Consider the following 21652-nt stretch of genomic DNA (forward strand, 5'->3'; position numbering starts at 1 on the left):
CAATCCCTTTTTTTTTTTTGAGACAGGGTCTCCCCTGTAGTCCCAGCTGTCCTGGAACTCACTATGTAGACCAGGCTGGCCTTGAACTCACAGAGATCCGCCTGCCTCTGCCTCCCAAGTGCTGGGATTAAAGGCGTGTGCCACCATGCCCGGCGAAACAAAAAGACTGAATTCTATTCTATGTGTATAAGTGTTTTGCTTGCATGTATGTCTGTGTACCGTATGCATACAAGGCCAAGGAGGAGTTACGACTGACTATGGGTACTAGGAGCTCTGCGAGAGCAGCCAGTAAGTGCTCTTATGCTGAGCCATCTTTTTTTTTTTTTTTTTTTTTGAGACAAGGGTCTCCCAACAGCTACAGCTGGCTTGGCATTCATTATGCAGATCAAGCTGACCTTGACTTCATAGAGATCTGCGTGCCTGTCTCCTGACTGCTGGGATTAAAGGCGTATACCACCATGCTCAGCTGAAGTGCATTTTAAAAAATATGTATTTTATTTTATGTGTGTAAGTGTATTGCCTGCACGTATGTAAGTTCACCACGTGTGTGCAATGCCTCAGGAGGTCAGAAAAGGGTGTTTTTTTTTTTTTAAGTCTATGTGTATATTGCCTGCATGTAGGTAAGTGCAATGCTCACAGAGGACAGAAGAGGCTATTGGATCCCTTGGAACTGGAGTTGTGGATAGATACTGACTGCAATGTGGGTGCTGGGCTCCGAACCCAGGTCTTCTCCAAGAACAGCCAGTGTTTTTATCCACTGAGCCATCTCTCCAGGCCCAATAAATACAGTATTTTTAAAAACAATGAAAAAAGCTAAATTAAAATAGGGTGGGGATGTTGCTCAGTGGTAAAGTGCTTGTTTCATATGCCTGAACTCCTGAGTCTGATCCACCACCACTGCCATCCCTACCATCACAACAAAACAAAAACAAAAACAAAAAATCACCCTACCAAAACCTAAGAAACTTATGCAACTAGGCAACCTATTTGTCTTGAGTGCCCTCTACTGGAGGATCTTCACTGATACCATTATTATCAATGCTAAATTGCAATTAATGACAAGAAATAATTCAAGGAAAGAGCACTGTGTTTTGGCAAAAAGGCCAGTGAGATGGCTCAGTGGGTAAAGACACTTGCTACCAAGTCTGACGACCTGAGTTTGACCCATAGGACCACATGATGTAGGTTGTCCTCTGACTTCCCTCCACACAAGCACTGTCGTATTCATGCCCACAAACACAGACACATACACAAACACACAAAGAAGAAAAATTAAAATATAATTTAAGAATATAGCAAAAGATCTACTCAAAATATGTGGATGCTTTAAATTTTAGATAGAGTTCTTTAGTTTTGCTTATGACAGGTAAATGCTAACCATCTCCTTAATCAAGGCTTAAAAAAAAATCAAGTAAGAGCAGTTTCATCTTCCATTTCTGGCCCTGGAAGAGTTATTTTTAGCCAATGGTAGGTTGTGGTTGCAGAGTGGGAAGTAACGGCAAACAACCATCTCTGTACTGTGGAGTTCATATTTACCTCTCTTCTCACTTGTCAAATCTGGAAGAAATGGCTTAAGGGTCCAAGCAGTAGCTCAGTGGAAGAGCATCTGCCTACATGCAGGAAGCTCTCGGTCTAATCTCAAAAAATCCTGGTTTTGCTGGGCATGGTGGCGCACACCTTTGATGCCAGCACTTGGGAGGCAGAGGCAGGCGGATCTTTGTGAGTTCGAGGCCAACCTGGTCTACATAGTGAGTTCCAGGACACCTGGGGCTACAAGGAGACCTTGTCTCAAAAAAGACAAAAAACAAAAACAAAACCCTGGTTTTATCACAAAACGTCTCGATTCAACTGTGTATGATGGCAAATGCCTATAATCCCAGTACTCAAGAGACTGGAGGTAGGAAGATGAAAAATTCATGGCCAGGCTGGGACAGATATTAAATTCCAGGGTATTTATCGAGACCCTGTCCCAAACAAGTAACAAAAATAATCATGAACCTAAAAATCATGTGTATGTATTGTCTTTTAGTCAGGCAAAATCCACTTTGCTGTTTTTAATTTTTATTTATTTATTTCTTAAGACAGGGTCCCTTTGTAGACCTAAACTGGTCTAGAACTCACTATGTAGACCAGACTGGCCTCGAACTCACAGATATCAGCCTGCCTCTGCTTCCCCAGTGCTGGGATTAAAGGCATGTGCTACTATGCCTGGCTCATATTATGGTACTTTTAGACATTAATATTTCATACAGTCTACTCTCTTGACCAGTAATACTTACAGCTAATCTGTGATTATTTGCAAGGCTGATCATTTGTTGAGCTAGTCCATTTAGTAATCGAGTACGAAGGGACAGATCATCAAGGTCATGACGAAAAGGAAAAGCGATGCTGTCTATTATCACTAGTCGAACCTAAACACAGAAAAGAGAATGAAATTAGGTTTGGTGTTATACGTACCATTATAAAAATGGCATCCAAAAAGCATATTCCATTACAGAAATAAACCTGAAAGTCAAGGACTTAAAAACAAAAAAACTGGCAGGGTGGTATATACTTGTAATCTCAGCACTCAGGAGGCAAGGGCAGGAGGATTCTGAGTTACTATAAGACTTTACCTCAAAAAAAGGAGGCAGGGGACTAGAGAGATGGCTCAGTGGTTAACAGTACTGGCTTCTATTGCAGAGGACTTGGGTTCGGTTCCCATGGCAGCTCATAACCATCTGTATCTTTGGGGGATCCAACTCCTTCTTCTTGCCTCCATGGGAAGGGTACACTTACATACATGAAGGCAAGACACTCATATAAATAAATAAATAAATAAATAGAGTATTATAGTTAAGATTGTATAATAAATAAAATAAGAAAATGGTCAACATTATTGGCAATGCAAATTAAAATCCTAGTAAGATATTGTTACACCACTATGAAATAGTTTTTTTTAAATTAAGCTTTATTTTTTTATTTTATTTTATGTGTATGCATGTATTGCCTGCATGTAGGTAAGTGCACCCCTGTCGTGCAATGCCGGCGGAGGTCAGAAGAGGCTTGTCAGATCCCCTGGGACTGGAGTTATGGACAGTTGTTAGCTGCCATGTAGGTGCTGGGATTCGAACCTGGGTCTTCTGCAAGAACCAGTGAGCTGAGCCATCTCTCCAGCCCTGAAATAGTATATTGGTAAGATGTAGAGGAACTAAATCGCCTACACACTACCTAAGAGGATGTGAACTAGAAAAACCATTTAGGATCACTCGCACGTATCACCATTTCTAGCTATAATCATGCATTTTAAAACAATGAATTTTTTTTTTCCCTTGGTCTTTTTGAGACAGGCTCTCCCAGTAGCCCCAGCTGACCAGGAACTCACTATATAGATAAGGCTGGCCTGGAACTCAAGAGATCTGCCTACTTCTGTCTCCTGAGTGCTGGGATTAAAGGCATGTGCCATCACACCCAGCTGAAACTATGGATTTTTGAGTTGGGCACAATGGAACATGGTAGTAATCATAGCAATCAGGAAGCTAGACTGGACTACAGGTTAAGACTGTCTCAAAAAATAAAATAGCTGGGTATAGTGGCACACTCCTTTAATTTTACCACTTGGGAGGCGGAGGCAGGTGGAGTGAGTTCAAGGCCAGCCTGGTTTATCTAGCAAGTTTTAGACCAGTCCAGACTACACAGTGAGATCTTATCTCAAAACAAAAACAAATTAGTAACAATTAATAGTATATATACATACATAGATAAAACAAATTTAGTATGTTAATTTCACCTTGTAAATTCAAAGCCAGCCTGAATTACAATTCAACATCAGCTCTGACTACATACCCTGTGTCTCAATGCTCCCCACTAGAAAAAAATACAGAAACATTTTAATATAATTTTAGTTTGTAACCCCTTTTATTATTTAAAAGACAATTAATTAGATAAAAAATTACATTGACAGGCACAGAATATATAAAGATGTAATTCTTAACAATGCCATAAATGGAGGGTTAAATGGAACTATATAGAATCCAAACTTGGAGGCCTACTAAATAAGATGTTGATAGTGGCTGGGTGTGGTGGTACATGCCTTTAAAGCCTGTACTGGGGAGGCAGAGGAAGGCAGACCTCTGTGAGATAGAGGCCAATCTGGTCTACCTAGTGAGTCCCAGGCCAGCTGGGGCTATGGGAAGACCATGTCTCAAAAACAACAACAAAACTAAAACAAAACAAAAAGATGGTACTAGTAATCCCAATACAACTACTAAAAAATTATATAGTAAAACAAATGAAATCCATTACTTAGGAGGCTGACACAGGAGGGCTGCTGAGACTGAGGTCAGTCTGAGCACCATATAGCCAAGTTCTGGGCTACACAGCGAGACATTGTCTCCAAAATCAAACAAAGCAAGGAAAAACCCCCAGCTGACATAATAAAGCTAAATTTTTTTTTTTTTTTTTTTTTGGTCTGTTTGAGTCATGGTGTCCCCGTAGCCCCAGCTGGCCTGGAACTCACTATGTACTATGTATACCAGGCTGCCTTCAATCTCAGAGATCCACCTACATCTGCCTCCCAACTGCAGGGATTAAAGGTATGTGCCACCATGCCCAGGCCTTCATAAACCTAATTCTTGTAACACAGGGTAGCTATGTTCCATAAAACTACCACCCACACTGAATTGGTGAACACTGAACCACTGGTCTGAAGGAAAATACAGGAACACAATTTTATGAAACTCTGGTCATACTTCCATCAAGTGATCTGTACATATCCTTATTTTATGTATATTTCTTTTTTATTATTTAATTTTTATTTTATGTGTATGTGTGTATTGCCTCATGTAGGTAAGTGCACCCGTGTCATGCAATGCCCTTGAGGACAGAAGAGGCTGTCAGATCCCCTGCAACCGGAGTTATGGACAGTTGTTAGCTGCCATGTAGGTGACAACCACTGTTCTTAACTGCTGACCCCTCTCCAGCCCCCATTTTTATGTATATTTCTATTTAAGAACATTTAGTATATTTTGATAACACTGAATGGACAGCCAATAACTCACAGATCTCATCTAACTCAAGTATTTCCCCCCACCCCTTTTTCTTTCTTTTTGGTCTTTTTGAGACAGGGTCTCCCTGTAGCTCCAGCTGTCCTGGAACTATGTAGACCAGGCGGGCCGTTAACTCACAGAGATCTGCCTGCCTCTGCCTCCCAAGTGCTGGGACTGAAGGTATGTACCCCACATCTGGCTTTTTTTTTTTTTTATATGCATGAGTGTATTGCCTGTATGCGTGTAAGTGCACCTGTGTTGTGCAATGCCTGAGGAGGGCAAAAAGAAGCACTGGATCCCCTAGAACTGGAGTTACAGACCATTGTTAGCTGCCAAGTGGGTGTTGGGAATCCAACCCAGGTTCTCTGTAAGAGCAGCCAGTGCTCTTAACCACTGAGCCATCTCTCTAGGCCCCATCTGTTTTCTTTACAAGGAACATAGCAGCGTTTCTCTGCTTAGAAACACTAGCCCAAATTTAAGAAGTAATGATAGTCATTTTAAATGTTGAAGTCAGGGGCTGGAAAGATGGCTCAGTGGTTAAGAGTAGTGGCTGAGTAGAGTACAGAAATAAAGTTACACATTTAGGTTCGATTCCCAGCACCCACATGGAGGCTAACAACATCTGTAATTCCAGTTTTAGAGGATCCGACACTCTCTTCTGACCTTCTCGGGCACTACACAACATGGGTGCACCTCCCCACATGCAGGCAACATACTTATATATAAAATAAAAATAATAAAGTTTTTTTGGTCTTTTTGAGACAGGGTCTCCCCATAGTCATAGGCCTGGATTCGCTATGGAGACAAGGCTGGCCTCAACTCACAGAGATCCACCTGCCTCTGCATCCCGAGTGCTGGGATTAAAGGCAGGCACCACTACACCCAAATTAAAAATTTTGCTGGGTATGGCGGCCCACACCTTTAGTCCCAGCACTAGGGAGGCAGAGGTAGGTGGATCTCTGTGAGTTCAAGGCCAGCCTGGTATACATAGTAAGTTCCAGGTCAGCTGAGGCTACAGGGAGACTCTGTCTCAAAGAGACAAAAAAAAACCCAAAAAAACCCAATCTCAGTCATTTGGCAACTCATCATCGAAGAAACAAATCTGACCTGAAAAAAAAAATTTTTTTTAAAAAGAAAAAAAGTACTGGAGCCAGGTAAAAAATCAAATGGGTTAATTTTGTATGCAAGAACATAAATTTGGGGGAACAAATTATCCTTTGACTTCCATTATTTTTTGATGTAATAAAAAAATAAAATTCCATTTGCAATAGCATCAAACAGAATAATATATTTAGGAATGCCATACACAGAAAACTATAAAACATTATTGAAAGAATTTAAAGACATAAATGAATAGAAAGACATGCTATATATGTGGCTTAGAGAATTTAATATTAAGATGGGAATACACTCAATCTTCAGATGCAATTCAGTTTTATCAGAATTCCAACTTCCTTTCTGCAGAAATAAGATAAGGCAATCCTCAGATTAATATGGAATTTCTACGGACCCCAAACATACACAATAATTTTGAAAAAGAACAAAGTTAGAAGACTCTTGCCTCCTGCTTTCAAAATGTCATACAAAGTTATGGTAACCAAAGAGGGGAAGGGGGAAGGGGAAGAGAGGGGGAAGTGGGGAGAGGGGAGAGGGGAGGAGGAGATGGGGAATGAAACAAACAGGCAGGGTATGGCAGCACATGACTGCAATCCAGAACTTATATGAAGTGAAAGCCAAGATTTTGAATTCAATCCTGGTTAAACTAGAGAATTCAAGGCCACCCTGAACAGCATTAGGCCCAACCTCAAGTCTGGCGTGGTGGTGCATACCTTTAATCCCAGCACTCCAAGGCAGAGGTAGGTGGATCTCTGTGAGTTTGAGGCCAGCCTGGTCTACATAGTGAGTTCCAAGCCAGCCCCACTACAGGGAGACCCTGTCTCAAAAACACCCTACCTCAAACAAAACAAACAAAAAAATATAAAAATCAATGTGATAGCCGAGTGTGGTGGTGCATGCCTTTAATCCCAGCACTCGGGAGGCAGAGGCAGAGGCAGAGGCAGAGGCAGGCGATCTCTGTGAGTTTGAGTCCAGCCTGGTCTACACAGTGAGTCCCAAGCCAGCTGGGGCTAATGGGAGACCCTGTCTCAAAAAAAAAAAAAAAAAAGAGTATGAATAGAGTACAGAAATGGAGTTACACATTTAGGATCAACAGATTACACACACAGCTGGGTATGGTGCTGCACACTTTTAATCCCAGCACTCAGAGGCAGATACAGCTCTGTGAGTTCCAGGTCAGCCTGGTCTACGTATCAAAGTCTAGCTACATAGTGAGACCCTGTCTGTCACAAAACGAAAACAAAAAAACCCACATATGCACATATAGTATTTTGAAATTTGAGTAGTATATGCATAAATATGCAAAATAAGTATAATAAATTGTAGGCCAGAGGAAGAAGAGACTTTTTGAACAGTCTTGAAGTTTAATTCTATGTTACTCTACTGTTTAGTTATTTTCCTGTTTATTAAACACCTCCAAAGACATCTAGTAAGATATTTCAGTAGCATGGTCCATACCTTTGAATGATCTGAAAGGAAATCTGGAAGGAGATAAACTTGTGCCAGTAGCTCGGTGTAATCATGGCAACGAAAATAATAAATATGGGAAAGAATATTTTCAAGAGTAAAATCCTCCAAGGCTTTCTGATGTTCTGAAACAAACAACAAAGCAATCTTAAAATAGGAAGTTTTACTTGTTCTAATATGCTAAACATTACAGATATTTTTAAGATGTATTTATTTGCTGTGTATGAGTGTTTTGTCTGCATCTATGTATGTGCACTACTGCATGCAGCACCTCTGGAGGCCAGAAGAGAATGTTGGCTTCCTTGAACTGGAATTACACATGGTTATTAGCCACCATGTGGGTGCTGGGAACCAAACCTAGGTCCTCTGCAATCTAGAAATTGCAGGCAATCTAGAAATTGTTTACTCACAATTCTGTCTCTTTTCATATTTCCAAATATTGACTTCCATTGAACAGAAGTAACATAATGGAAGGTTCTCTTTTTTTAATATTTTTTATTTTATGTGTATGAGTGTATTGCCTGCATGTATGTGAGTGCACCCATGTTGTGCAATGCTGCAGGGGTCAGAAGAGGGCTTCGGATTCCCCTGGAACTGGAGTTAAGGATGGTTTGTAGCCGCCATGTGGGTGCTGAGAATCGAACCCGGATCCTCTGCAAGCGCAGTGCTCTTATCCACTGAGCCATCTCTCCACACCCATATCTTGTTTTTTTAAAGGCTACAAATTAAGAACTCAGAAGAAAAATGCTATAATGAAGTCTTTTTTCCCTTTAATACTGTAATTTGGTGTTGAGTATAAATAGTAATATAAAATCTTAGCCACCACACCTTTAATCTCAGCACTTGAGAGCAGAGGTAGGCTAATCTCTGTGAGTTCCAGGCCAGCTGGGGCTACAGGGAGACCATGTCTCAAAAAGAATAAAAGAAAAAAAAAAAAGAGAGAGAAACTAATTAATTATTATATTTTAAAGTGTATTTAAGGGCTGAAGAGATGGCTTAGTGGTTAAAAGCACATATTGCTCTTCCATAGCATCAGAGTTTGATTCCTAGCATCTATTTGGGCAGCTGACAACTGCCTGTAACTCCAGCATTATACTCAGTTTGCACAAACCCAAACAAAGACAAACACACACAAATAATTAAAAATAACAAGGGGCTGGAGAGATGGCTCAGCAGTTAAGAACACTGTGTTCTTGCAGAAGGCCCGGGTTCGAATCCCAGCACCCACATGGCAGCTAACAACTGTCTGTAACTCCAGTTCTAGGGGATCTGACAGCTTCTTCTGTCCTCTCAGGCATAGTATGACACGGGTGCACTTACTTACACGCAGGAAATACACACACACAAAAAAAATAATATTTTTTTACTGATAATCATAATTTTAAGACAATTTTTTGCTCCACATACTTTTTGTTACTCATTAGCATCTAAAGCAAATTTGCATACTAATGAGATGGATATACTTGTTCATTTTTATATTAAGAATTAAATTTTGAGGTATGGCTGCCATGTCACATGTGTGTCAGTAGGTGGCAGAGAGGAGAGAGGCTATGTCTATGCTATGTTCTTACCAGTGAACATCTGAATGATCAGTAGCCTGATAGTCCCTAAGCTGCGCTGTGGGACCACCCTTCTCCCAGTTGGCTGGCCCAAGTTATCTGTTGCCCCTACATGTTCCCAGCAGGCAGCTGTTGCACAGAAAAGGAGTTTTTGTTAAATTGACTTGTTGGAGACCAAAACCAGTAACCTTTAGAAGGTCCTGGGGGGCCGGGGGGGGGAGCAGCAGGGCATAGTAGCACATCCCTCAATCCTGGCCAAAAAAGTAAAAACAGTGGTGACACTAAAGCCTTCCTTTCAGGCCATAAGTGGAATTGTATCTAATAATTTGCAGTGCTTAGCCAGCTATGCCCAGAATGTGAGGCAGCTGCCTATGTGTCCCCATTAATCCAGCTAACAGGGGCTTCCAGGGTGCTGTCCATGGTCTGGGTTTCTCCAGTACACTGCTTTCTCAAACTGGCCTAGCCTGTGTGAGACCCCAATCTCCATCCTTAACAGTGCAACTGGCCGGCCTCTGGGGTGCAGTGGTTCACCATTCATCAGAGATTCCACTTTCCGCTGGTTCAGTTACCCATGGTCAGCCACAGATCAAAAATACCAAGCAGTAAAGTGTGAGGTAAGGTATTATGCTGTCTGGCTCTGAGAGTGAGTCATTCCTCTACCCAGCATCCCTGTGGTTTTATGCTAATCAAAACAGCTGTTGCATGAGTGCAGTCCTGTGTTCAGCCCTCATGATGCTGACAATGAATATACCAAGGAGACATGCTAAAGTGCAAGGGAAGGTGGGTAACTGCAGCGGCCTGTGCTGTGTGCCTTGGGCTGAAGAGCCAGTCATGGCCCCGTTAAGATCAAGAAACCAGCAAAAACAAGGCACAGCTCCATCCTGTGGCTGATCTGGACAAGTGCAGATACAGCTCCAGACCATGGGCCTCATGGGTGTGGCCACTGTTACCTGGCCAAGGCACTGCTGAGCTGCCCACATAGCTTTCTTCTTTTGGGGGGCATGGGGGTTCCAGGCTGTCTCATCCTAGTAGCTCAGGTCCTGAATTGTCAATCTTATTTGGATTGACTTGGGTTTGACTAGAGGGTGTGGTGAGCCTGTGATGACCTATGATGGTGGTACCTAGAGATTCCATGCTGCCAATGTGAGATGTGGTCTTAGCAGTGATAATTACTTAAGAGGCAAAACTGACTGCGAGTACTGTATCAAATGACCCAAATAAACCTGTTTATTCTTAAAAGGTGAAAAAAAAATTAAATTTTGGCTGAATATTTGATGCTGTGGGACATAGAACTTCTTCAATGTCTTCAGAGTTCACCAATATTTTGATTTTATACTAATCAATGCTGAGAACATCACTTTGCATAAATAAACAGTACAAATGGATATAATATGTTTAGGGTCATTACAGAAATTGTTGGAAATTCTGTCCTAAGCCTAAGCCAAAATTTAATGATTTTTTTTCAATGAAACTCAAGTCAGCAACTAAAACACAATTTTTTAAATCAAGCATCCTAACAGAGTACAATGAAAAGACACACTAATTTGATACTTGTTGAAAAATTACATAATTAAATCATTATGTTTCTATAAAACCAGAAAACTTTGTATGAATTGCAGTGAAAAAAACTGCAATTCATAACATTCAACAGTCTTGAATCTGAGCATAGGTGTTTCAGGCAGCGTTTATTCATGTTGTATGACATGGCATGGCAGTTCAAAGTTCATGTGTTGTGTGTTCAGAATCAAGGCTGAGAGGAGGCTCGGCAGTTAAGAGTGCTTACTGCCCTTGCAGAGGGCTGGGGCTGTTCCCAGCACTCACTTGAGGCTGCTTACAACCATCTGTTCCAGTGGATCCAATGCCCCCTGGCCTTCTCAGGCACCTGCACACATGGTAGACATCAACTCAAACAGGCACACATATATACACATAAATTTAACAAATAAATAAATCTTGGTGCTGGCCAGATGGCTCAGCAATTGAGAGAACTGACTGTTCTTGCAAAAGACCGGGGTTCGAATTCCAGTACCCACAATAATTTTTTTAATTAAAAAAAACTTACGTATTTTTAAAAACCCTCTATATCCCAGTGCTTCAGTGTATCTACAGTATGTACAGCAAGGTTTTAAGTCATTTATTACAAGTAAACATTATGACATGGGTAAGACATGGACAAAAGATTTGTTGCAGAGGATCCAACGCCCTCTTCTGACTTCTATGGGCACTACATGGCATGAATGCACTTATACACAGGCAGGCATACACATAAAATAAATAAAAATATTTTTACAAATAAGATATTTTTAAAAAGATATTAGCATGTTAGTATTTTATATATGCTTATTTTATATGTTTCTATATGCAAATACCATGGTGCACATGTGGAGGTCTGAGAACAACTTGCAGGAATAGTTCTCTCCTTCTATCGTGTGGGTTCTGGGGATCAAATTCACATTGTCTGTCTTGGTGGCAAATGCCTTTAATCACTGAGTCATCCTGATGACCCGAAGTCCTTACCTTTTCAATTACTTATAAAAGAAAATGGATGCTGCATTAGGTGTGGTGACACATACCTGACATCCCAGCATTTGGGAGACTGTGTAGAAGGATCACAGACAGCCTGAGTTACACAAAGAGTATTGTACATCATTCTGCAAACAGAGATGTCAGAGTTTAACACTAGTACACTGCTTAGTCATTAAGCTTCAAGTTTGGGACAGTCTCTTACTGGGGTTTGAGATGAGCACAAATAAAAATTGCTTTTTTCTGGCTTTTTTGAGACAGGGTCACCTTATATTCCCAGCTGGTCTGGGAACTTGCTATGTATATCAGGCTGGCCTCTATCTCACAAAGATCTACCTGGCTCCGCCTCCCAAGTGCTAGGATTAAAGGTGTGTGCCATCGCACAGAGCTTTTTTTAAAAAATAGCCTTTCTTATACAGAAAAAGAGAATCACTGTTAACTTACCTTCTTCCTTGTCCGTTCCTGCTATAAGATGAAGGTGCTGAATGCAGGCAGTAGCAAGGTCTACCACTCTGTCAACCATAAAACTTCCCTCTGTGTCAATAAACACTGCTTCACCTGCCACTCCTCCAAAACATTCTGGAATCTGCACATCTACTGCCAACTGCAAACTGTCCAGAAATGAGTCAAATGAACAAATCATTATTATGACTATTATCGTGATCATCAAGACACTATTTTTCAAACTACAAATAACGGGCAGTTAGACCACTAAGTTTTCTAACTATAAAAATATTCCCCAAGGCCGGGCGTGGTGGCGCATGCCTTTAATCCCAGCACTTGGGAGGCAGGCTGATCTCTGTGAGTTCAAGGCCAGCCTGGTCTACATAGTGGGTTCCAGGACAGCTGGGGCTACAGGGGGCCCCTTTCAAAAAAAACCAAAAAAAAAAAAAAAAAAAAACTCCCCAAGGAATAGAGGTAGCTAACTCTTCATAGCTCTAGATACCTATGAATCAAGAGATACCTGGATTAGTGTGTTCTATAAAATTACTATTTTTTTCTAGGCTTCTGGGGATTGAATGCTTTCTTTTTCTTACTTATTTTTGAATTCCTTTTCCTCTCATTCTTTCTTTTTGAGACAGTCTTGCAATGTGGCCCAGGGTGGACTCTCCATCCTTCTGCCTCAGACTCCATCCCTATCCTCAGTGCTGGAATTATACAAGTATACCACCACACCCAGGTGGGCATACCCCCCATACACACATTTTTTTGAGACAGAGTCTTACTATACATTAGCACCTGCTATACAGCCCAGGCTGGCCTTCAACTCCTACCAATCCTGCCTCAGTATCCTGAGATTATAAAAGTATGCCAAGAACTCTATTATACATAAACCAACTTTCAGGCATTTGGCATTCAAATATATTCTCAGAAGTGAATGACTTAGAAGAGTGCTGTTTACTCTAGTGATTACACTATATTACAAAAGGAACATCTTTGATTTAAAAAAAAATCACTCTATCAATTTATCATGGAGTACTGAATATAAATGGTGAGCTGAGTTTTGTGTGATGCACATATACACAAAATAACAGCACAAACACACTTTTTGGTTTCCTAACTCCAACCCACAGCAAAATATTCTATTAGTTACATAAAATAACTAAGCCCACTCTTAAGTAGAGAACATCCTATTTTACCATAATTGTGTTTTTCCAACACCTGGTACACCACAAATTTCTGTCGTTTTCATTAAGGGTATTCCACCCCCAAGAATATTATCTAGTGCTGAACAGAAGGTGATTATGAAGCCCTGGGTATGCTCCTGCTCAAGAAGTTCCAGTGCTGTGTACTTCTTTCCCGACTCAGATGTACCAGCATATTTTGGTTTATGTGTGAGACAGTCTCTTCTTATGATTTGTAGAGTTTCTAAGGCTTCCTCTCTCGATATCCCAACTTCTGAAAGTAAGAAGAAATTGCTATTAGAGATTTTAAAAAATTAGCAATTACTACAGTAATGTATTGATACAGTTATCTTCATTAATTTTAACATGTATGTATTTATCAGTAGGGCTGGGGAATCAAACCCAAGGCCTTGGGCATGCAAAGCAAATGCTCTACTACTGAGCTACAGTCCTAGCTATAAGTTTCACTCCTGTTAAAAGTTAAAATTGCTGGGTATGGTGGCCCATGCCTTTGATCCCAGCACTGGGGAGGCTGAGGCAGGCGGATCTCTGTGAGTTCAAGGCCAGCCTGGTCTACATAGTGAGTTCCAGGACAGCTGGGGCTACAGGGAGACCCTGTCTCAAAAAACCCCCAAAAAAAGTTAAAATTGAGGGCTGGAAAGAGAGCTCAGGAGTTAAGAGCACTGGCTACTCTTGCAAAGGACCTAGGTCTGGTTCCCAGCACTCACACGGTGGCTAACAATTGTCCCTAACTCTAGTTCCTGGGGATGGGACACCTTCTTCTGGCCTCTGCAAGGACTGCATGATATGAGTGTATTTACATGCAGTTACAACACACACACACACACACACGCACACAAAAAAAAGTTAAAATTGGGCCAGGGATGTGGCTCAGTGCTAGAGTACTTAACTAGCATATGCAAAGCCCTAAATTAAATCCCCAGCACTTAAAAACTCAAGATTCTGTCTTCTTTGGTGAACAAGAGATGTAGGCAGTTACGGGCATGGTGAGTATGACTACAGTCAGCTTCACCCTGCTGTACCTAGAAATGCAGTGGCTCCCACTGACGTAATCTGAAGAGCTCGGGGAAAGGTTTGGGGTTTCCGGCAAATCACAGAGGGGGTGTCTTCTCTCTAGGGCATTCTCCAGGTCTAAGGGCATATACTTCCTTTCTCAAATGTCTCCATCCTCTTCTAATCCTTCATGTCTCGAGTTCAATTCCCACCCCTTTGGATCCTGGGACAGGGGAAATTAGACGGCTTGTCTGTTTCGCAACTCAAGATCCACTATTTCCTAACCCAGTTATCATGAAAAGGTACTTAACCTCCTCAAGATGAGCAATCGTTTCTTTCATCTATATATTGGACATCCTGGTCTAAGCGGTTCTTTTGAACATAAAGGAGACAGTCCTCAAAGCGTCCAGGACACACTGGCACAGAAACAAGAGGATAACTTTCCACGAAGTTCTAAGCACAGACCACTTTAGGGCGGAGCTGGCGCCGGGACGTGGGAGGCGGGCGGCGGGCAGAGCCCATTACCTCTGCTGAGTTCGCAGGGCTTCACCTCCATGAGGTCCTCGGCTGTCTGGAAGCCGGCCGACACCAGCTTCACGCGAATAGCGGGAGACAGCGAGAAACTCGCTAAATCCCGCTGCATTTCAAAGCTCCTCGCACACGAACGGACGCGGTGACGCAGACCCAAAGCAGCCAAAGCCCAGGTGGCTCAGACCCCGCACGCCGTGTGACGTCGGACGTAAAGCGGAAGGGGCGGGGCTCGCGGCCTAGCCTGACGAGGCTTTGCTGCTGTGGAGTGCCACAGATCTTACACTTAAGTGTTGCGTTTCCAGGGGGATTCTTCCGAGTCACGTTTTGGGGTTCTCTTAATCAGTGTACATCTTGACAGCAGAAAACGGATGGGGGTTCGAGGGTGGTGACCAGGCCCAGTGGGCCCCACACACCACATGGCCTTGCCTTGCGTAGGCCCTGGGGATTCCTCAAAGGGATTAGTAGGAGTGATCTCGATGGAGGAAGCCGTAGGCGACTGCTGGCAGTCATGAGTGTGCTGGGACAAGCTCCGGAAGCTCTTCTACGAGCATGATGGCCTCCCCCCTAGGCTTCTAGACTCTTCTGGCCACCCGTCCCCTTCTGTGCTTTTCCCGCCCTCGCAAGGGATTGTGGGCCAGCCCCCCCACCCCCAGGGGAGCGGTTTGCGGGGAGTTGTTGGCGCTCGAGCGCACCCACTCGTGCCTTGCGGTGAGACCAGTCGGTGCACGGGAGTTTTCTGAGAACGTTAGTGTGTAACCAGCCTGCTTTGCGTTTGGAGTAGCTGGAAAAGTAAGCAAGTCCTTGACCGGGTCGTCTTCTACCTTCGGCCCCTCGAGCCCCCCCGAGGGAGGGACGGGACTCTTGTGTAGAGTGGGCAGGGGGCTGTTAACACAGGGGGCGTCCTGGCTTCCAGGAGTCAGGCTTTGGGGAAGGCCGGGAGGCCGCTCCAAAGTGAACCACAAGGGTCGCTTGAAGAGTACGGAGGCTGATCTACAGAAGTGGCCTGTTTCCTCCTTTGTTCGTGTATTTTAGTTAGGCATGTTTTTGAGACAGCGTCTCACTGTGCCTCAGCCTCCTAAATTCTTGGGTTTTTAGCGTACGCAACGTTACCCATCTGCACCTTACAACGGTGTTGGGTGTCGTGTATTAATTTAATCTTATTTGATTTTTTTTTGTGACAGGGTCTCCCCGTAGCTCTAACTGTCCCAGAACTCCCTATGTAGACCAGGCTGTCCTCGAACTTAGTCCGATCTACCTTGCCATTCCCAGCTTGGCAATTTTGAAAATTTTTTATTACATTTATTGTGTGTGTGTGTGTGTGTGTGTGTGTGTGTGTGTGTCTACACATACCACTGTGCTTGTGTGGAGGTCAAAAGCCATTCCAGTAGAATTGGTTCTCTTCTTAATCATGTGGGGTCCGGGGATTGAACTCAGGTTGTCAGGTTTGGCCACAAGGCCTTTACCCTCCAGCCATCTCACCACTCCCTTGGGAATGATTCTTAATTTTGATTTTTCTTCACAGCTTAAAGAAACCTGAAATACAGCAAATCAGAACCTCTCAAGTAGAGAAGGAAGCAACATGTTAGAGTAGCAATCCCCACACATTTCAATTATGCAGAGACACTCCATGAAGAGAATTAAGGACATAAAAGCTCAAAGCAGTTTTCTTGAAACTAAAGTTTAAACCCCAAACTCTTTTACTGCCTTGAGCAATCTCCAGATTCTACCCCTCTCCTCGGAAAAGGAGAATTTTCAGTGTATTTTATTTGGCAACTCAGGGAAAGCTTGGTAAGACTGGTGAAATATGGTTTGTGTAACTAACTGCATTGCTTAGCTTGGGGCCCTTGGTGGTTATTACATAAATGTTATCCTTAGGGAGGAGTCATGCTTATGTTTATAAAGCAATTGGGTTCTTGGGTGAGAAGAGGTAGTGAAATAAAACAAGGAAAAGAAGAGGTTGTTTACAGGTAGCAATCCCTCTTCAGTTTGGTTAAGTACAGTGGGAGATTTTTTTTTTAGAATGTTGTTTCATCAGCAGCAGAGCTAAGAAACTAGTTGACTGTACTTGAACAATTAGGTACTGTTAACATCTGACCCTTCCCTTTCATGTAATTATTATCTTCCCTGGATGTGATAGCACAGACCTGTAATCCAAGCTACTGAGGAGGTTGAGGCCTACAAAGTGACTAGAAGGCCCTCCCCGGCAGCCGAGACCCTATCTCAAAAAAAATAGAAAGACCTGTGGATATGTCTCAGTGGTAGAGTGTTAGAGTGTTTGCCTAGCATTTGTGATGATTTTAGTTCAATCCACAATTCTACAAACAAACAAAAATCTATATGCTTTTTATTATTCTCTGTTGAAGTTTTTAATATGGCTCCTCAATCCCCAGCAATGACCATTATTTTTTTTTTAAGATGGTTTCCCTGTAGCCCCAGTTGGCCTGGAACTCACTATGTAGACCAGGCTGGCCTTGAACTCACAGAGATCCACCTGCCTCTGCCTCCTGAGTGCTGGGATTAAAGGCCTGCGCCACCACGCCCAGCTGGCAAAGACCATTCTATTTTGTTTTATGAGTTTGAGTTTTCTGGATGGATAATTCATACAAATGAGTAATATAGTAATTGTTCTTCTGTGACTGGTTTATTTCAAGATTCATATATGTTGTAGCATCTATCACAGTTCCCTTTTTAATTACGTTTAGTGTGTGTGTATGTGTTGCAGTCATACCATAGCATATGTGTGGAGGTCATAGGACAACTTTTGGGAAGTCAGTTCTTTCCTTCCACTGTGTAGCTCCCAGAAATCAAACTCAGGTCCTCAAGATTGGCCCATTTCACTGGCCCTTTAGGTCTGTCTTTTTAAATTATTATCAGAGCTGGGGAAATGGATCAATGAATAAAGCACTTGCTGCCAGCATTAAGATCTAAGTGTGAATATGAAGGATACACATAAACTGAGCACTGTAGCATTTCTGTAATCTCAGTACTCCTGCATAGAGATGGAAGGCAGACATATGCAGCGGCTAACAACAAAGAGACTTTCTCAAGGGGAAGGTGAAGACACTTGAGGTTGTTCTATGACCTCAACTTGTGTGCCATGGCCCAAGCACACTTGCATTCCTACACATGAACACATGTATACATACATCATACCCAAAAATAATTATCAGGAAAAAAATATCAGAGGCAGGGCATGATGACTCACATCTGTAATTTCAGCACTCAGTGGTTGAGACAGAAAGATTGTTTCAAATTTGAGGGCAGCCTGACCTGCATATCAAATTTCAGGCCAACCAGAGCTACATAGTGAGACCCTGCCTCAAAAAATAAATAAAATAAAATAAATAAATAGGGCCTGGAGAGATGGCTCAGCAGTTAAGAAAACTGGCTGCTCTTTCAGAGGACCTGAGTTCAGTGCCCAGCACCTACATGGCAGCTAAGAACCATTCATAACTCCAGTTCCAGGAGATCCAGTGCCCTCATCTGGCCTCTGCAGACATTGTACACATGGTATGCTTACATATATGTAGACAAAGCACTCACACATAAAATAAAAATAATAAATAAGCCAGGCATGGTGGTACATGCCTTTAATCCCAGCACTTGGGAGGTAGCAGCAGGCAGATCTCTGAGTTCAAGGCCAGCCTGATCTACATAGTGAGTTCCAGGACAGCTGGGGCTGCAGGGAGACCCTGTCTCAAAAAGACCAAAGAAAAAAAATTTATTCATCCAGTGGCATAAAACAGCCCAGAAATAGTGTATATTGGCAACTAACCTTTCTGTACCTTTTTGCACACCTCATAGAGTGGCAGTGAAGATGAAATTAGTCATCATATATATGTAAAAAAAAAAGAACTGCCTGACATATAGTAGGAGCTATATAAATTATGCTCACTGCTACTGTCGTTGTAACTGTTTTGTTGTTACTATTAATGTTATTTCACACTAAAAGCTATGCATCTGATTTCTGTGTTTAAGAGAGAAAATGTTAACAGTGTTCTAAGGAGGCTGCAAAAGAAAAAGTGCAATTTAACATAAACTGATAGGCTCTTGAACCAACGCCTCCTTTTTATTCATTCTGGCAGGAGACTGAGGGCGGCCTCTGAGTGGGGGAAGTGAGTCACCAAGGAGGCGGTACTATGTAGATAGAGAATTCAGATGCAAACTGGGAAAAGCTGTATTTTCCATACTTGTGGACTTCGGAGTGTAGTTTGGGGAAATTTCAAAGACTGAATCCTCAGAAGGGTTTCTGGGTATTTGAAGTCACTTTATATAACTATATTGAGTTTTTCAGTGGGGGTTTAAATTCAGACCATATGTAAGTAGTGTTATACATACCAGGTTGTGAAGGCCACCTAATATCACAGCTCATACTTACCTGGCAGGGGAGATACCATGATCACGAAGGTGGTTTTCCCAGGGTGAGGCTCATCCATTGCACTCCGGGTGTGCTGACCCCTGCGATTTCCCCAAATGCGGGAAACTCGACTGCATAATTTGTGGTAGTGGGGGACTGCGTTCGCGCTCTCCCCTGGTCATTTTGTCTCTAAGAAAAGCAATTTGTCTTTAAGCTTTCCCTAAGAAGGAAGTAGAGTACAGTGTGCTGTGTACAGCTCTTTAAGACTTGTGGGGGGTTTCGTGGACTTAAAGTCCTGGTCACTCTTATTTCTAGGTCTTCTGGTTTCATCAAAATTCAAATACTTGTATTTGTGTGGATGCAGACAAGTAGCCATGGGTACAAACAAGTAAAACAAAAGTAAAGGCTGAAAACTTACCAGGCATCCTGGCAAACACCTTTAATTCTAGCACCCAGATCTCTGTGACTTTATGGCTAGCCAGTGCTACATAGATTCTGTCTGAAAAACAAAATACAAAACAAAAAAGGGGTTGGTTAGTGGGATGGTTCAGTGGTTAAGAGCACTTGTTACTCTTCTGGAGGACCTGAGTTTGGTTCCCAGTACCCAGTTTGGGCTGATAACTACATGTAACTTAAGTGCTTTCCTCTGGCCTCTGAGCGCACATACCCAGAGTTGTTGCCTGTTGGTGCCAGACAATAACGGGGCCTCTTGTCTGCCCTGTATCACTCCTTTTTTTTTTTTTTTTTGAGACAAGGTTCTCCTGTAGCCCCAGCTGGCCTGGAACTCACTATCGTAGACCAGGCTGACCTTGAGCTCTGCAGTGTTCCCCCCACCTCTCCCATGCAGGGATTAAAGGCATGCATTACACCACCCTACTCCTATAGCACTCTAAACACCTATCTTTCAGGTTTATAGTGTTTGCAAGGTTCCTGGTGTTTTGTTGGCGCTGAATGAAATTTGATCTCTAAATTCACTTCAAAGTTTAAGTAAATTGGCTGATCATTAGAAATAATAACCTTAGTACTTATAATTTGTTCAAAACTAAATGATCAAAGTCTGACATGCTGGTAAAGACCTGTAATCCCAGCATTTGGGAGGTAGTGGAAACAGGATTGTCAGAAATTTGAGGCTAGGCTGGGTTACATAGTGAGCCCTGGCCTGCCAGGGTTTCATAGCAAATCTCTGTCTCAAAACAAACACAAAGACCAGACCCAGTGTGATACTTCAAGTTCATAATCATTTGGAATACAGAAGCATGAGGATTATCACAAGTTTGAGGCCAGACTGGTCTATAGAGCACTAGACCCCGAGTCAAAATTAGTCAACCATAAAATTTAAAAGGGAAGGCAGAGCAGGATTGTGGCTCAGTAGTAGAGCACTTGCCTAGCAGGTTCAGGGCCATGGGTTCAAATCCCAGCACTGAAAAAGCAACAAATAACAGTAGAATGTAAGATAAATCCTCAATGCATGCGTTTAATCCTATCACTCGGGAGGGAGAGGCAGCCGGATCTCTGTGAGTTCATGGCCAGCCTGGTCTATGTAGTTACATAGTTTCAGGCCAGCTGGGGCTACAGAGAGACCCTGCCTCAAAAAGATAAAAAAAAAAAAAAGTCCTCAATTGTAAAATATAATGAGCAAGTTGGGTATAGGTGTGCATGGCTGTAACTCCAGCTCTTCGGAGGTAGTGGCAGAAAGTTCATCATGTGGCAGAAGGTCATTCTCTGCCACATAGCCAGTTTGAGGACAGCCTGGATATGAGACCCTGTCTCAAAAAAAAGGGTGGGGGGCAACACATCTCAGCACCAGTAATTATAATATGTAAAACATTTTTAGGTATATGTAATATACACTGGCACTTTCACAAATTTAGGGTTTAGTAGATGACCCCAGTACATACACCTCTGGAACCACATGTTCTTTCCAGTTGGACCTATTATCTCTCATCTTACCCAGAGCTGGAGTCTCTCTTTTGCAGAGATTTGGACATGGTCATTTTTTTTTAAATTTTAGGATATTTTTATTATTCCAAAGAAAGGCAGTTTTAACACATTTTTTCAGAAATAAATTGAAGCAGGGTACATAAAAATATATATACAATGAAGTTTTTGTGGGGGGAGGGGGTCTTTTTGAAACGGTCTCCCTGTAGCCCCAGCTAATCTGGAACTCGCTATGTAGACCAGGCTGGCCTTGAACTCACAGAGATCTGCCTGTCTCTGCCACGCCTGGCTACAATGAAGTTTAAGGGTGGAAAAGTAGGGATAAGAAATCAGAGACCAGCCAGGTGTGGTGGTACACGCCTTTAATCCCAGCACTCTGGAGGCAGAGGCAGGTATCTCTGTGAGTTGGAGGACAGCCTGGTCTACATAGTGAGTTCCAGGACATCTGGGGCTACAGGGAGACCCTGTCTCAAAAAACAAAAAAAGGAAAAAAAA

The 21652-nt window shown here is 42.5% G+C and overlaps 1 protein-coding gene and 2 non-coding genes across 13 annotated transcripts in view; 2 read left to right on the plus strand and 1 right to left on the minus strand.

Moving 5' to 3' along the window:
• The window catches only part of Rad51c (RAD51 paralog C), a 31040-nt gene extending 15989 nt beyond the window's left edge, over positions 1–15051 (minus strand). For 9 of the 11 annotated variants that reach the window (XR_003851029.1, XR_003851027.1, XR_003851028.1 and 6 more), the window contains exons 1-6: positions 14857–15051; positions 13333–13591; positions 12137–12303; positions 7602–7735; positions 3826–3846; positions 2280–2411 (exon numbers count right to left, since the gene is read on the minus strand). Coding sequence is in view for 8 of the 11 variants with exons in the window: in XM_017800495.2 (XP_017655984.1) it covers positions 2280–2411; positions 3826–3846; positions 7602–7735; positions 12137–12303; positions 13333–13591; positions 14857–14974 (831 nt within the window). In the remaining 3 variants the exon portion in view is untranslated. The remainder of the gene's footprint in view (positions 1–2279; positions 2412–3825; positions 3847–7601; positions 7736–12136; positions 12304–13332; positions 13592–14856) is intronic. The other 2 variants (XM_008842680.2, XM_008842678.2) reach the window with 1 other exon arrangement.
• LOC115071972 lies at positions 9081–9215 on the plus strand. Its single transcript, XR_003851039.1, has one exon. It is a non-coding gene; the product is annotated as a small nucleolar RNA SNORA17 (small nucleolar RNA).
• Positions 15052–19232: 4181 nt separating the features above from the next.
• LOC115071973 lies at positions 19233–19396 on the plus strand. Its single transcript, XR_003851040.1, has one exon. It is a non-coding gene; the product is annotated as a U1 spliceosomal RNA (small nuclear RNA).
• The last annotated feature ends 2256 nt before the right edge of the window (positions 19397–21652 follow it).

This window comes from Nannospalax galili, unplaced genomic scaffold (genome assembly GCF_000622305.1).
Source record: "Nannospalax galili isolate Female #2095 unplaced genomic scaffold, S.galili_v1.0 scaffold879, whole genome shotgun sequence".
In the NCBI taxonomy this organism is placed as follows: domain Eukaryota; kingdom Metazoa; phylum Chordata; class Mammalia; order Rodentia; family Spalacidae; genus Nannospalax; species Nannospalax galili.